The 16,434-nt window shown below is 45.6% G+C and overlaps 1 protein-coding gene across 1 annotated transcript; it reads right to left on the bottom strand.

The window, feature by feature from the left end:
• Positions 1 to 9,395: 9,395 nt before the first annotated feature.
• Positions 9,396 to 14,915, bottom strand: Tmem200c (transmembrane protein 200C). The gene is made up of 2 exons (XM_021185727.2): positions 14,518 to 14,915; positions 9,396 to 11,736 (listed from the first exon to the last, which is right to left on the bottom strand). Exon 2 carries the CDS (start codon positions 11,637 to 11,639, stop codon positions 9,735 to 9,737), a length of 1,905 nt encoding a protein of 634 aa, XP_021041386.1. The 5' UTR covers positions 11,640 to 11,736; positions 14,518 to 14,915; the 3' UTR covers positions 9,396 to 9,734.
• Between the last annotated feature and the right edge of the window lie 1,519 nt (positions 14,916 to 16,434).

The following is a 16,434-nucleotide window of genomic DNA, read 5'->3' as shown; positions in this document are numbered from 1 at the left end:
TCTCAGTGAGAGCAAGACCTTGTCATTAAAAATCAAGCAGCAAATTCACAAAAATCAGTAATCCTCAGAACAAATACAAAAACAAATTCCCTTTGGGAATTATTTTGATAATTTCTGTATATGAGGGATCCTGTATATGCAAATTGAGGATCTTAGTTACAGAATGAATTAGCCCTATTGTATTTAAATTTAATTATGCAAATCTAGTTGAAAGTCGATTCCGGGGCTCATGGCTTTGATGTTTGTTTAGTACCCTCATTTTTTCTTCTCAACCCCTTGTCTTATTAGTCTTTGTGTTGAAGTCCAGAGCCTCTGAAGCACATGGGTTTCCATTTATGACTGTAATATTCACTGTAAATAGGTATAATGAAAATATAAGCCATTTGTTATAAAAGCAAAATGCAATATAGGAACTATTGAATCTGTCACCAGTCTTCCCGTGTGTGCTTTTGGCAGTACACATGAAGTCAGGTTCGTTCTCAAGCGTGGGCTGCCACCCAACGATGCAAATTTATGTTTTGGGATTTGTCGATTTCCTTCAAGTTACTATCCTGCCAGTTCCACCGAGGGCACGAAGCGAAGCTTTCATCACTATGCTGTGCGACTTCATCTCTAAAGTACCTTGCACTTGAAGAACTCAATGCATGCTTCACAGTCCAGTGGCCCATTCACAGCACGCATGCGTGAACAGGACCGCCTTACCCCACGACCATCGCAACTCAAAATCCTTGGAATCCTTCCAGGGGCATTTTCTGTGACTCGATTCCCAACTCTACTACAAGTCTAGGCCTAATCAGTACCTGACACTCCTCGGCGTCAGACCTGGTCAATTCTAGATTCCAGTGCGTGCCACAGTACTTCTCAACCACTTCCTCTTTCAGCAGTCTTCAAGGTGGTAAAGAGTGGGTACCAATCAGAAGACACAGGATTGGATTACTCACTCTGAGATCCAACTCCAAGTTTTATCTCCTTTTGTTCATGAATTTGTGTGCTAGCAGATGTTGGGCCACGAAGGAGCCATTGAGAGTTCAAACCCTTATTGCTGCTAAACTTGGGCTTTCTAACCCATTGGACTGAAATCAATGAGTGAGACAGCCCGAGACACTTGCGGGTCACCGCGTTTTTGGTGGCTGGAAAAGACTGCCTATCCAAGCTGCCATTTCCCAGTTTATCATTCAGTACAGCCTTTCACAAATGGAATTTTAAATTTCTTTCCAAAAGACCATGGTAGCATTGCTAAGTAATTATATATATCAACCCATTATGTAAATCAATTTAATTAACATTTTAAGGCATGCCATATTTTATGAAACCATTAGATTTTCTAAAGTTGTGCTGGGTTAAAAGTTGTCACACATCAGCTTGTATTATTTTAGCTCATGGCTCCAACGAAGAGTGAAGTAAGTTTGTTTGTTTGTTTGTTTTTTCCCTATTTATACCATTTGAGGTCTTTGGTTTTACTAGGATTTCATTGAAGATGATTCAAACTTAAAGGCTAGCCAGATGCGCTATTCAATTTATTTGTTAAGTGTTAGGTTTAATTGCCACTGACTTAATCAAGGCTGGCTTTTGTTTCAGAAGAGTGGGAGACATTGATCACCACACTTCTGACTTAGTCAGAGGACACTGTAAAAACAGAAGGAAGTCGCTCCGCTAGTGACCAACACCACGGGAGAGGAGGAGTGAGAATGTTGAGAACATGAACTTTAAACGTGATTTCGATCTTCATCAGCAGACAATAAGTAGCTAGTCAATTTATTATCTATTTGAAGATAAATATCTAACTTAGGAAAGCTGTTAATAACATGGATATATATATATATATATATATATATATATATATATATATATATATATATATATATATATATATATATATATATATATATATATATATATGCTGGTAAATACCAAGTTTGCTCAAGTGCTGTGACACAGCACCCAGGCTGGGGACAGGGCTCACTTGGGCTGCTTTATCAGGCTGCAGAATCTAGGCTACACACACACACACACACACACACACACACACACACACATATATATATACATATATATACCATGTTATTAACAGCTTTCCTAAGTTACTCTTTGGTCTCTTTTAGCTTATTAGTATTAATATACAGTTTTTCTACAGAAGTCATTCTGGACAAGACTCATAAATCAAGAAATGTTCTCAAGCATGAAGCTGAAATGAAATTAAGAATATAAGTGGGAGAAACAGCCCGATCCAATAAACACTCTCAAGTCATGTTTAGTGTTGCTGACACTTGGAACCTTGTGGTTACATAAGCAGAGGGATTAGCATTTAGTCATCAGCTCCATCCCTGCCATCTTCTTAGCTTTCACGGGTAACACTGTTTCATTATTAACAGACATCGTTCAGGATGCTGCTATCAAGTCCAGTAATATTCACCATTTCTAAGTTTTAAACCTCTGGCCAATAACTGTGGCCCTTCAAAAAAAAGTTATCAGTGACTCTGACAGTATAACTTTAATTAATAATACCTATTGAATTTTATCTGAAATTGGGAATGCCTTCACGAGTCCCACATTCATGAATTTACAAAAAAGAATAAGCACAGTTGAGTTTTTGCTTGTCTGTTCAATGCACTAAAAAGGTCGCAAAGAACTAAGTAATTATATGGAGAATTCCCACACAGAGAAACTAAGATACTTTTTCTTACACTGACAGTATTTGTGTCGGAAAAATAATTTTTGGCTTTATATCTCTTCTTGCAGCTTTCAGGTAAACAAAGTACTGAGCTGTGTTTTTACTGCATTGTTCTGGCAGAATCGCTTTTCAATGGCTAACCCTAAATTACTGGCTCTTTAGAAACCAAAAGGCACCGTCTTCTGCTAGGCTACAAAGAAGGTTCATTTGCAGAAGGATGTTTGGGTTATAAATAATCTTTCATTTTGCTAAGAATATGCATGTGAAAGAAAGCAGCAATGAACTGTTTGCTGTTAACAAAATGTATCTTTTCCTTTGTCGTGAACAAGGCTGCAAACTATTTAGAAAGCCATAGAAATACATCAGCTAGCATGCCTAGACTCTGCAGCCTGATAAAGCAGCCCCAAGTGGGCCCTGTCCCCAGCTTGGGTGCTGTCTCACAGCACTTGAGAAAACTTGGTATTTCCCAGCCCCAAGCTGGAAATGACACCAACTGTGGCGAGCGAGAGATCCTTTCCCAGTTTTACCACATTATACATGCACCGAGGAAAAACGATTTCAAAATTTAATTTTAAATTCAGTGTAATTTTCAAGCCACACACAACTCAACAAAATCCTTCTTGTTCGTAAAGGCAGCTTAAGGATGTGGCTTGTTAGGGTTTGATCAATTGATGCTTCTTGATCCCATTAGTAGAAGCCAATTATAAATGGACTCATTGAATATCTAAGGTGGGGAATTAATACTTTGGGTGTTTTCATATCTAGGTCACTTTAATCCCAGTTTAAAACACATTTCTGCTACTTACAATTGAGATATCGATTTATCTACATCTATGGATATAGAGGCAAAAGTTTTTTGTTTGTTTGTTTGCTTGTTTGTTTTTCTGAAATGAACATGCCACTGCGTCTTTCTTGTAGAGAAAAATGAGGGAAAGACAAATCTGACCGGGCCTTATGATAGTCTACTATAGCACAGTGTTCTGTTCCTTCTGCCATTTTTTTTCAGACTGGTCCCTGGCTAACACTTCTCCCCTATATGACCTCTCTGCATTAATCAAGATTCAGGAAGAAGGTCCACATACCTATTTTTGTACGATTTAACATTATATTGAAATCACTGGTTATTGCCTGTCTCAAAAAGAACCCGACTAAGTTGTTGTGGTAGGGACTAGCCTTTAATTGTACCTACCTTCTCAGAATAGCATGGTGACTACCAACATCCCCCCAATCTGGGATACATGTAAGCAGGGCTAAAAACAATGCATATGTTTACCCCCAAAAGGATTGAGGTCCCCAGTCGTTCCTACAGATTTTTGTTTTCAGATGAAGATTGTGTTTCTACAAAATCGAACAGGGAGACAGGCTCACAAAGCAAAGACAGACTCAATGCTAGCAAGCAGTAGAACAAACTCGGATTGTGTCCCTGATTGCTGTCGCTGACGGATAGATAATAACTCCAGGTTTTCTCCCTCTGTAAGTTATGTTAGTTAAAAATCCTTGAGTCTCAGTCTCCGAACGACAGCTTGGGAGTGTGGTCCTGTGGTTTTTTTTTTTTCAACTACTGGACGTTATCGGATGTTTACTTCTATCAGATGTGGTCATATTAGCAACATTATGTTGCACTGGGTTCCTGAAACACTGTGGAACACACACATATGTCTAGTCATGTATTTTCTGTAAGGATGTTTTCTAAGGAATAGAAACAGCTCCATATCTTCACTCTAGGACTCTTGTCTGTGCAAAACACCATCTAACCTCTAAAGCAGAGTAACCAAGTAACCCTTCTCTTTTCTTTTCTTTTCTTTTCTTTTCTTTTCTTTTCTTTTCTTTTCTTTTCTTTTCTTTTCTTTCCTTTCCTTTCCTTTCCTTTTCTTTCCTTTCCTTTCCTTTCCTTTCCTTTCCTTTCCTTTCCTTTCCTTTCCTTTCCTTTCCTTCCTCCCTCTCCCCCTCCCCCTCCCCCTCCCCCTCTCCCTCTCTCTCTCTCTCTTTCCTTTTGAGATAAAATAATTTCTAGAGGTGCTCACCTGACTTCATCTTTTCTGCCTCTCCATAGGATCCTTTTTCTAGTTCACACCAGGGCCTGACTACCTGATGTTCCCCTGTTACTGTAGTCGCCAGACCTCACTATCAATTTCAATGAGGGGATCAGAAGCATAGCTACACATGCATCCAAGCTTCGAGATGCTCCGAGTATCACAAAGTAATACACTTGATTGGTAGTGCAGGGCATTATCTTACCATCGAAACTGTCAATGTCCTAATTGTCACAGAAAGCCATAGCTGGCACCTGTGAAAGGGTCAGGATGGGTGTCCACTTAACACTGAATAACAATGCATTTTCAGATGCTGGAAGCTTTAAAAAGGCCTCTGGCTCTGGGGAGGCAACTAGAACAGCAGGGTGGTAGTCAGTGATAATTCCTGAGATGGCTCAGACCTGATGCTACAACACCAGGGTGGGAGGCATTGGTAACTCCTGAAATGCTTCAGTCCTGGCTGAACCCAGTTCTAGCCCCGCACTTTTCTGACACCATGATGGCCAAGTGGCACACAGTAAAGATGAGTTTTCTCTGTCCCCCTCCCCCCAATGCTTTGGAGAATGGCAGGAAGCTGATTGAAGTTATATTGTCCAGTTTGTGGAGACTTAATCTTAAAAAGCATAATATCAATATCCGTTAAAATTATCTTCCTTCTGAAGATTTAAAAAATCCTCAAAGACAAGTTCCTCAGAGAGGAAAAGAGTCTCAGAGCACATTCAGAGCTGTAGTTGTTAAAGAACTTAACATAACTTCAAATTTTAATCCTTGAATCTAGCAGCCTCCAAAAATATAAATCTCCTTCTATACAAAACAAAGCCAGTGACTATTATTAGGCTTACATTTTATTTGTTATGAATGAGGAAAATATCCACCATATGCTCCATTTATTCATACAAGACCTCACTTATAAATTAGAGGGAGGTAACTTTTTTAATGTCTTGGCAAAATACCATGTAATTAGAACACAAGTTTATATACTGATTTCATATTGATATTGTAAGAGGGTTTTTGCTTTAAGTCCTTCAGCTTGGAAAATTTAAAAGTTCATCGTTTTGAGTAGCCCACAATGATTAAAAATCAGTAGCAGACATGTCTGTGTGGACCAAGCACTTGATCTTGACCCCAGCTCTTCTGATGGACAGGCTGTGACCTCAAAAGCTTACTGGGCTCTTGGATGTGCCCAGCTTCAGTAAGTGCACAGGGAACACATGGCAGCCAAGTGTAGTGATGGGTTTTGGGCACTCGGCCACCGTTATGTAACATCACGGTACTGTGCCACAAGGAGTTCACATCCTTGCTCAAGGCTTTGCTTCTGAAGATATATTCTCTCCAATACACCTAAGTTATTAAGACTTCTCTATACAATAAATCTGTCTCCGTCCCTAACAACTGGGTAATAAATTTAGACTACTAATTACTTTTCTGAATTTTGCTTATATAACAGTTCTTAACATTTACTGAAATTTTTGTGTGCCAAGAATTGTTCTAAGTCCTTTAAGTATATTAGTTTATTTAGCCCTCCCTTGAATAATTAATCTTATGAGTCAAATGCTATTATTATTGCTATTTAACAGACTGAGAAACCCAGGCAGTGTTATGTAAGACCTGGAAGTCACACTTTGGGCCACTGTACTCTACTGATTACACATTGGATTTTTCTTTTAAACCTAAAATTATTCTGGGAGTAAAAAAAAACAAAAAAGGAGCCCATATGAAATAAGTGTACTTAGCATTGATATCATTGGAAATGAAACTAATGAAGCGTTCACAGCACTGCCCATGTGCCAAACCTGATACGAGCACTTCCTAGGTAGATTAAGCCATTTTGTCACTACCTGGTCCCTGTGAGGTAGGTCCCGCTTTAATTCCTACTGTACAGCAAGGGAGACTGAGAGGAGAGTCTGAGCAGTTCAATGGAGACCCCCTCACTCAGTACAGGGCAGAAGTTCAAAGGAGGAGAGAACAAACCTGCTGTCACTGTAAACAGCTCAGCACCTTTCTCCCACCACTGCTGCTCTGCCCTGAACAGGTTGATGTGGTCTTTCTAAATCTCCAAAGCTGTGTTTATTAAACATAAAAGGTGGGGAATTCTATGGTCTGGAAATTCCCTTCAAGTATCCTTACTGATTGGGTCCAGAGATCTCTGAAAACTTACATAAATACATACCTATGCCATTTGCTGCACTCAAACACAAGCATTAGTTTTCTATCTGACTGGATCCTAGCATTTCTCTGCACATCTGTATGAGTGGCCCTGCAAGGACAGCTAATAGGAAGTAAAGAAAGGAAAAAAAAAAGATTGAAATAGTCTCCAGAATTTCTAATCACATCCCATCATTCACCAGCAGGTCTAAATCTTTGTAAATCTTTGTAAAACCTTTACAATTGACCAGATCTAAAGCCCTGGGCAAGCCCTCCATCCTCTGACTTCAGGCTGTTTCTCTATGGGCAGGAAGTAGAGCTGCCACACAGGTTCATTGGTCTATATATGAAGCTGGGAGATAAATACATGGCCCACAGTAAACAGTAAGAAAAAATTAGCATGGCTATTGCAGATTTGTTCTCTATAGTTGTTAAGGCTGTGATCACCACAGGACATACATAGTAGCACTTTATATTGAGCTAGGTAGGTTAGGTTGTTTAAGGATTTAAACTTCAGGAGGCCTCTATATGAAATTAACATGGGCAATTAGTGCTTATGTAAAGTGATCCAAATAATTAACCCATCAGTATCAGTAACTGCAGTCAGTCAGTCATTTAGGCTGACTTTTCTGGTTTGCAGGGGAATTTTTTATTCTACCCATCCCTCCTTAGTTAAGCTAAGAGAGAATAACTTTATAATTTGTTATGTGTTCTGGGGACTGGAAACAGCACTGAAAAATATCCAGGCCATTTTTTTTTTGTTAACTTTTAAATAACATACTCTCTAACAGTAGAATGAATGAAGATACAATGATGGGGGAGGGGTGTTGTACTTGCTTGTCACTCTTCTCTGTTAGAAACTCACTTTTGCTTTATAGAAAAGTTCAATAAATTAATCCAGAGACTCAAGTTTAATAACTTAGCTTAGTGTGTTTAGTTTGAGGAAACATTAGGTCCATTTAAATTTCATTAAAGAAAGTTATATGGAAGTTTATGGAGCATATCCTTTGCTAAGTTGTGTGTACAAATATAAGATTGTATCTAGCATAAACCCAATACCCTGAATTTAAGTTAAGCTCTTAGAGCTGAAGGGGATCACAGAGATTACATCGTTCACCAGAGGCCCAAAAGGATTAAGAGATTTGTCTGTGTTTCTGCAGATAATGAATAACCACCCCAGATTGCAGAAGCCCCTGGGTGGGGCCTGGCCTTCTGCTGCAGCGGGCAGAAGATACATCACAAGGGTAGACATAATGACAATAGCCCCTGTGATAAATTGTATCTCTTCAGAAATTCCACTAGAGACTGTGCTCTAAGCCTGGCTTCTGCTCTCCCTCTCAGCTGTGTAGTAGCTTCCTTTAGAGCTGTGTGGGTCTTGTTAACCTCATCTTACAGATCTGATGGCAGAAGTCTGTTTGTCTGCCCTTAAGAGTTCCACAACTAGCAAATGCCATGAGATCCATCTATCCCAAATCCATGTACCTTGTACCTTCTACAGCATGGCCGGAGGAGCCATACAAGCACATCTGTCACCAGGTTTTCTTTAAAAGCAGTGGTTTTGTCTTAGGCGATGAAGTCGCAGGTCACACTCCAAAGAAGAAGGAACAGTACTGTAAATTGTTTTGTTTTCTGGTCTTGAAAACTGGCTAGCTGACAGATTGTGAACTATTTCAGAATTATTATAGCATGACTGTGTGGCTTATGTCAGCCAGAGATGCAGGACCATGGATCCCAAATCAAAATCAAATAGAGAAACATTCATGGGTGGGAAGGGAGTTTTAAAGCCTGGCATCCCTGTAATTTAAACTTCAGGTTAACTTCAAGTATTATAGAAAAAAATACTACTTATTCAAAGAAATACACAGGGGTCACATGCTTGCCTCTGTCTTCAAGTTAAAAACATACTGGAAATGGGTTGGCTGGCTCACTCACACCTTCACAGATGACCCTCTGTCACTCTGGGAGAAGGTGACTACAGTCTGAACAGGCGAATATTATATTTTGGATTTAGGAGAGAAATTGTTAGGGGCTTCCTGTGCTCTAGAATCACGAGATCTCAAGCAAAATGAGGCGATATTATGTTTAACTGTTTGGGAACTTTTTATTAAAAAAAAAGACTTTAAATATTAATATTATTTTCCATACAAGTGTGATAATACTCAGTAATGCATGGTGTACTTGGTCTTGTGAGTTTAAGAATGTCACAATCCAGTGTAGTTGCTGGCGCCCTCCGGTCTTCACATACCCTGGTAGCAAAATTCAAATATCCCTTTTAAAAAATAGAATCCTTTGGACAGCTGTAGATAAGCGTGGGGTGAGGCAAGGGAGCCCTCGTTCCCGAATACTCATGCTTTGGGACTTTGACTCCACCTAGAAAGTTCAATTCTAAGAGAATTGACACAAACTCTTCTAGACTCTGCAAGAGGGCAGAAATAAAAAGCTTGTTATTCCTTTACAAGCAGCTATGGATGAAGTCAGCAGCAGAGTACAGGAGCGAGGGAAGCTGGGCGGGGCTGGACAAAGAAAAATCGGAGTAAAGTACAGAGTTACTGTCAAAAATATATTATTTTGATCCTAAGAAAATTAAGAGAGTTTCATCTAATGAACTAGATTGTGATCTTTTAATACATTTGGTTTTCATCGAACGTACAATCACCATCGGACGTAAAAAGACGACTTTGTTTCTTTAAAAAAAAATTGCTTGAGTTATCTACAGGAATCTTGTGAACGTAATTCAAGGATAACATTCTGCAGCTCTTTGGATTTTGAATGGTTTCCTCGGACCTGTCCACAGGGGGAATCGGGGTAGGGTGGGTGGGTAGGGCTTTTAATGCAGAGTCCAGTGGGACTCTACCAGTGTGTCTCCTTTCCCTGTCCCACCCTCCCTAGTTGGAAGACTTTTCCAATTCGGGGTCTTCTACTCCTGGGGTGTGAGACCTGGAAATGAGGAAGAGTTTCTCCTTGTTTGTAAACTGCCTCTGCACAGACAGAGGCTCCGCCCTAGTTGGCCCTGGACTGGGACCCTCGGGGGAGCTGTGCTCAGTACTGGGATCTGTGACATCCTCACAGTCTAGCCTTTTCCTGGCCACCACATCCACGACCGACTCTACAGAGGTGTCAGCCTCCCCCAGGGGGGTGTAGCCCTTATTGCTGCTGGACTGGTCATCCGACTGAGAACTGTGGGAATCCCGCCGGATGCGGGGCGAGTCCTCGGGGCGCAGAGGGAGCGAGGGCGTGGCGGCTGTAGCAGAGGGGCCTGAGTCCAGGTTCTCTGCGCTCGAGGAGGGTGGGGGCTCGGGCGACGGTGGAGCCCGGTAGTCCGGGAGCCCACTGGTGCTGCGGCGCCGCCAGGCCGCGTACCTGCGGGTCCTGGGCAAGCGGCCGCCCTGCCCCCTGGCGGTGCGTGCTGTCTTCGCGCCCTCGGGCTCCCGGGGCTCGCAAGAAGCCCAGTGCGCTCCGCCCTCGGCTCCCCGGAGGTCGGTCAGGCTCAGGTCCAGTTCTCCCCTGGGGAGATCCCAGGAGCCGCGTTCCCCGGGAGGTCTATGCCAGCTGCAGCTTGCGCCCTCCGAGTCCCCGTCTCTGTCCCTATCCCCTTGCAAGGGCAACAGGGCGAAGGCGCTCAGCGAGGAGCCCACGAGGGAGCTGGTGGTGCTCTGGCGCCCCCAACTCCCGGTTGGGCTGCAGGGCGCCGGGCTGCTGCCGCCGCTGGCAGCCGCGGTGACAGTGGCAGTGGCCGCAGCCACCGCGGCAACTGTGGTCCGGCGACGGCCAGCCCTACTGGAGCGCTCGCGGTAGATGCTGTACACGGCCTCTGTCAGACTTGGGGGCTCCCGTGGACAGCGCGGAGATGAAGCCAGGTCCGGCGGGGACCCTGCCTCCTGAGTCTCACCGCTGCCTCTGTCCAGCCCAGTGGGGTGGGGCCATGAGCCCCTGGCCAGCATTGCAGCAGCCCCAAAGGCGTCCGCAGAGCCCGCGCAGCTGCCTGGTTTCAGCTCCAGGCCTCGAGATTGCACGTAGCTGAGAAAGCCATTGAGCGGCGCTGCCCCGTGGGGCGCGGAGCCGGGGGCAGCCGCGGAGGAGGAAGCCGCAGCCGCGGCGGCCGCAGCAGCTGCTGCTGCCAGATCTTTGGCGCGGAGACTGTGCACGTCGATGACAGTGGAATAGAGGTCCCGCAGGTTGATGATCTTAGTTTTCTTGTCCCTGTTCTCATGGAGCACCGCGTTGGCGCAAATGAAGAGGAAGATGCCTATACCCATGATGAGGGGCCCGAAGACCTTTAGCTTGTCTGAGTGCAAGTAGCCTGAGAAGATTCGGAAGAAGAAGCCCACCGACTTGGAGGAGGAAGAGGAAGAGGACGAGGAAGAGGAGGTGGCTGCAGATCTTGCAGGAGGCGGACTCCAGGGCCCGCCCACAGAACTGGAGTTGGCACCCCCTGGGGTTCCAGAGTGGCTCTTGGCTGGGTTTTTGTTGCCATTGCTGCTGTTGCTGATGGCCCCAATTCGATGGCTACTGCCCACAGGCAGTAACTGCTTGCTCCCACCTCTGTTGGCGGCGTGGGCTTTTGGCCAGTAGCCCACCACAGCCATGGCTATGCCCACCAACAGCACTAGGATCCCGCAAAGGGCAATGAGCCCCGAGATGGAGCACAGCTTCAGTTTGCCTTTCACCACCACCACGTCGTTTTTACGTCTCTTCTTGGCTTTCCTCTTGCGCTTAGGGACCTGGCTGGGGGGCCGGAGAGGATCCTGCTTTCTCGCGGATATTCTCAGTAGGCCACCGGTGGCGATCATGGTGAACTGGTGGAATGCAAGGCTAGCCCGTAGGGCTGCGGCTGAAGCTTGTGTGGGGGGAGCGCCAGCTGCCCACTAGCTGCTTGGTCACCTCCTCCTGCAGCAAAGTAGAGGAACACAGTCAGAGGGTGCTGTGCTTGGCTGCCGCAACAGCTCACGTGCCATGATTGCCCCTGCCCCTGGATGGAACTCCAGGTGTGTCTCCACCCCCACCCCAAAGCTGTGTACACAAACCAAAGACCGGTTTGTGTTATGGAACGAAACTGTGGTTTGAACCAGTTTGAGAAAAAACTTTCCCCTCTCCCCACCCCATCCCCTACATGTTCCAAGACCCTCTATATGAAAGCTTCCTGGCTGGCAGCCAGTGGGAGCCCTGGCATACTTGTAAATCCTGTGGATGTGGAGACTCAAAAGTAATGTTTGAGGACTTTCTTGGTCAGAGCCTACCCCCATACCCTACCCCTGCCTCTCACTGCAATGGAAAAGTTTCCCAAAGCAGGGGCCTCTGGTGTACCAGGCCTCTGAGCCAGGACATTTGCCCAAGGGGGGCCCAAAGTCACCAAACATTTCTGAAAGTTACTACTGTATAAAAAGAAAGGAATTTATTTCCCAGGATGAGAGCAAAATGCCACACACGCACAGACAGGATGGCTGAGTTCAGACGACTGACAGTGTTCATCGCCCAGAAAATCTAAGAGATATTACTTCAATACCAACAACAGTTCTTTCCACAAAGTTGCCTCTTGGCTACTCAAATCCTGGACCATTAGGCACGCAGGGGCTTCTCCCGGTCCTCTCATCTCCACTTTGCAACATCTGGACAGCTTCTTGGTATGGAATATTTCCTTTTAGGTAATTGTTATGTAACCCAGCTCTTCCTTCTGGCTTTCTCTCCTCCCCTGGAGGAACTCCCTTTAAAGGTATCTTGTGCTAGATTTCATCAGGGGATATGAGAAGTCCTCTGGACTCTCCCCAAGAAATACCTTTCTCTTGTGTGGGAAAATGACAATATTAGAAAATTCTACCACAGTAGCTTTCTGACCCTTTATTAATATACCAACAGTATTCTACAGAACCCAAGTGTTCAAATGAATAGGCAATTACCTAGGTAAAGCAGTCTACATAATGATGATTTATAGGAAGGCATTTCCACAAATAAAAGCTGTTTTCTCCATCCTTTCTCAGGAGGTCATTTTAGGGGTGGGGGTGAGGGGCGGGGTGAGAGAGAGGAGGCAGCAACCATGGCTTAGCTCTGGGGAGCTCTTTGGGTTGTTGACTATACAGTTAAAGCAGGAATAAGAACTGATGCCTATATGTGGTTATCTATCAAGTTAAAATTCCAGTCCTGCTGGGTCTTCAGAGTGCATTCTCTATGTTCCCTTCTATAACAGAGATGCTAAAAATTAAGGGCATTATGTTGCTCTTAAAGATACAGATGACCATCACAGGCCTTTGGACACACACACACTTTGCAAGGCAGTCCATGTAGTAGAATAGATTTGAAAATGTAAGTTATCTGGATAGAATTTCGCTTTTAATTGGTACTTAAGTGAGGAGCTATGACCCTTGATTCCTTCTGGTATATCAATCTGGTTATGATCTTTTCTCCACATGGGCAAGCAAATGGCAGTCAGATTTTTGTATTGTTTGCAAAGAACAATATATCTCTTTGGAACTTGGTTGGAATTCAGTAAAGAAATCCTAAATGTTTTAGGGAGGCGTCAACGGTAAGACCACATCTGCAAACCTTTAAAATCTGGTTTTTAAAAGGTCCTCTACCAGTAAGTATAAACACCAAATATACGGGAGAAGTATATTTGGAGATACAGGAGAGTACGTACAAATGCACAGGAGAGTAAGTATAAACACCAAATATACTTATCCCACATGTTTATACTTATTGTATGTCGCAACATAAAATTTGCTGCTTTAGTTGAACTGTAGGCTCCAGGATCTTTAACAGTCTTGAAGTCTGGATTGGCTTCAAGAGACTTTAAGGTCTAGGCATTTTAGAAACAAAGCCAGCTTCAGCAGCCAGGGTGGCTCTCTGAAGAGAGATGCCCCCCGGGAGCTGGATGTCATGAAAGAGGCACCTTTATGCATTCCTCTTCTGCAAGCCAGCTTTACATCCAGCAGAATATAAGGAAAGTTGGAATAGATTTCAACAAGGTTTACAGAAGATGTTTAAAATTAGTTTAATAGCTTCTAATTATTCCCTAGTTTATTATTCTTCCAGCTCTCTTGAAAGACGAACTCCTTTTCAGCATATCACGATCTGACACAGAATACTGACAGAGGTCAGGTGACACAGAAAAGCCCCCCCCCCCCCCAAGCTTTCCTTAGACAAAACGAAGGAAAACAAACTTAGCAGTGGATCTGTCTGCCTTTGCAACTGGCTGCCTGGCGCGAGTCCTGCCTTGGTTAAGGAATGGAGGATGGGGAAATCAAATGAGGGATGTCTAAAAATACAACTGCTTCCAAGAGAGAGATTCGAGTTCTCCGCTCATGATGGATAGAACCCAGCATCAAAGACTTAGGGCCCCAGATTGTGAGCGATGCTGTGCCCTGCACCCAACCCAGGTCCTCGACCCCCGGCCCCTGGCCCTCAGGGCCGCGAGTCTCTTGCCCTTGCTTTGGTCTAGTCACATGAGTGCAGCAGCTATGAGTCCGCCTCAAGTGAAGTGAAGGCAATCCCCAACTCGCCTTTTCTGGGCAGCGCAGTCCTGGTAGGACGCCCAGGAGAACACCTGACTCAGAACACGGGCCAAGGGGCCTGGGCTCGGGGACAGGAGGGCTAGTGAAGGGCGCTCGGAGGCCGGGGATTGACAGAAATGCTCAAAATGGAGGCACTCTAAGCAAACAATAATCGCTCACTTACCCAGGGAGACCGGGGCAGCTCGGGAGACACAAAGAACCATGGAGAAACTTTTCAGCCCGAGCCGACGGCGGAGCGCAGGGACAGCGCCCCGGAGCCCCGGGAGCGAAAGCGGCTGGACAGCCCGGTGGGGACGAACCTGCGCCAGGGGCTTACAGTCCCCTCAGGCGCGGTGGCGGAAGCCATTTCCAAGAGTTTCCAAGAAGTGTCAGGTCCTCCGCATCCCGCGCGCCGCCTGGAGCCCTTCTTCCCTCGGGCGCGCCTTCTCCGTTGCCACGGTCCCCTCCCGCTGCGCACACTGCCGACCCTGCGGCCGCGCGCTCTCCAGCCCTGCACCTCTTTTGTGTGGCTGCGGCGCGCCGGGCTCCGCCGGGTGGAGTTGAGCCCGCGGCGGCTGCTCCGGGCGGCCGGACTGGCGGCTGTTGCTAAGAGACCAGAGCCATGACACAGGGAAATTGCGGCAGGATGGCAGTAGGTACCCGGCCCGGCTTGGCTCTCAGGGGGGCACCCGCCCCCCGCCCCGCCCCCTCTACCCCCAGCCCCTCCCCCGCCTCCTCTCTAGCCTGCCGTCAGTCCCTTCGACAGCGTCTTGTCCCCCTTCCCAGGAGGGGCACCAGGGGAGGCAACACCTGCACCGCGTGCTTGAACCAGGTCGGGGCGCGATCGCGTAAGGCAAGGTGCTGAACGCGGCTGAAACGCCTTCAGCCTCAGCTGACAGCTTGGTTCTTTTTCCCCAACTACCTGTCTGAGCACCGAACCCAAGAGGATCCAGAGAAACGTCAGCCCCTCCCAGGGAGTCCCCCATCAGGATCTGAGTGATGCTGTCCCTGAAGACAGGGATTATTCTTCAGGTCTCTGTTCCCTCCAGCTTCCATCCTCTCTGCTCTTCCTTTTTCTTTTTACCGTGCACATAGCCTCGCCCCCTACCCCACCTACACTTGAGAGTTTGCAGCTTGGATGCCCCAAGAACACAGTAAGTTGTCCCCCCCCCCCAACAGCGAACCTAACCAGGGCAGGGCGGAGCGGGCTCACAAAGCTAGGCGCTCTCACCACCGAACTCACATAAACCTCTGTCAAATGCTATCACACTTGAGCAGAACTGGGCTGTGTAACTGGCCTTAAGGGACCTCAAGGGCTCCCTGGGATATGGGCCTTTGAGTCTCTTCTGAGGTTAGAATGGGCTGAAAGATGCTTAGGCAGGCCCCACAGTTCCCTCCCTCTACCCTCTGGGGTAACCCAAGCCTTCAAAAAGAAACACGTTCTTAGGGAATGGCAATCAGGGCTAGCTTCAAAGAGGAGAAGTGGGGGTAGGAAGGTTACTCAAACTCCCTATGTCATTTGAAAAGCAGAGAAGAACACACACACACACACACACACACACACACACACACACACGAGGGAGAGAGAAATCCTATTTCTTATCTTCATATTTTCATTCTCGCTCAAGCACATAGTAGAAATGACAGGGAAAAGAATTTTCAAATGGAATTTCCCCACTGAGTGTTAAGAAAGTTAGACAGGTTTCATTAGTTATTAAAATGACGTGGCTAGGATTCAGGCAGAGAGGAGCAGAAAGGCAGATAAAACCAAGGCTCCCGAAAATTAGGCATCCAGGCAAGGGTCTTGTAGTGGCGACTGTGGTGGGTGCTGTTTACTGTTCAAGAATTTAGCAGGATGACTCTGGTGCCCACAGATCTGGCCACAAGGTTTTTCTAAAGGCACACAGCATCTTGAGCATATATCAAACAAGAGAACATTAGAGAAGCCAAGCATACATGATAATTAATGAGGTGGGGATAGAGGTGGTTGGGAGATGGAAGGAGGCAGAGAGTATATGAATCCTAAAGGTGGCCATCACCTGCATGTTTGAAAGGTGGCCTCTGGTTGAGGTTTCAACCTGAACTCCTTCCCCTTGTCTTA

This window comes from Mus caroli, chromosome 17 (assembly GCF_900094665.2).
Source record: "Mus caroli chromosome 17, CAROLI_EIJ_v1.1, whole genome shotgun sequence".
In the NCBI taxonomy this organism is placed as follows: Eukaryota; Metazoa; Chordata; class Mammalia; order Rodentia; family Muridae; genus Mus; species Mus caroli.
Note: the sequence above shows the minus strand (reverse complement) of the source record. Positions and strands in the feature narration are given on the sequence as shown.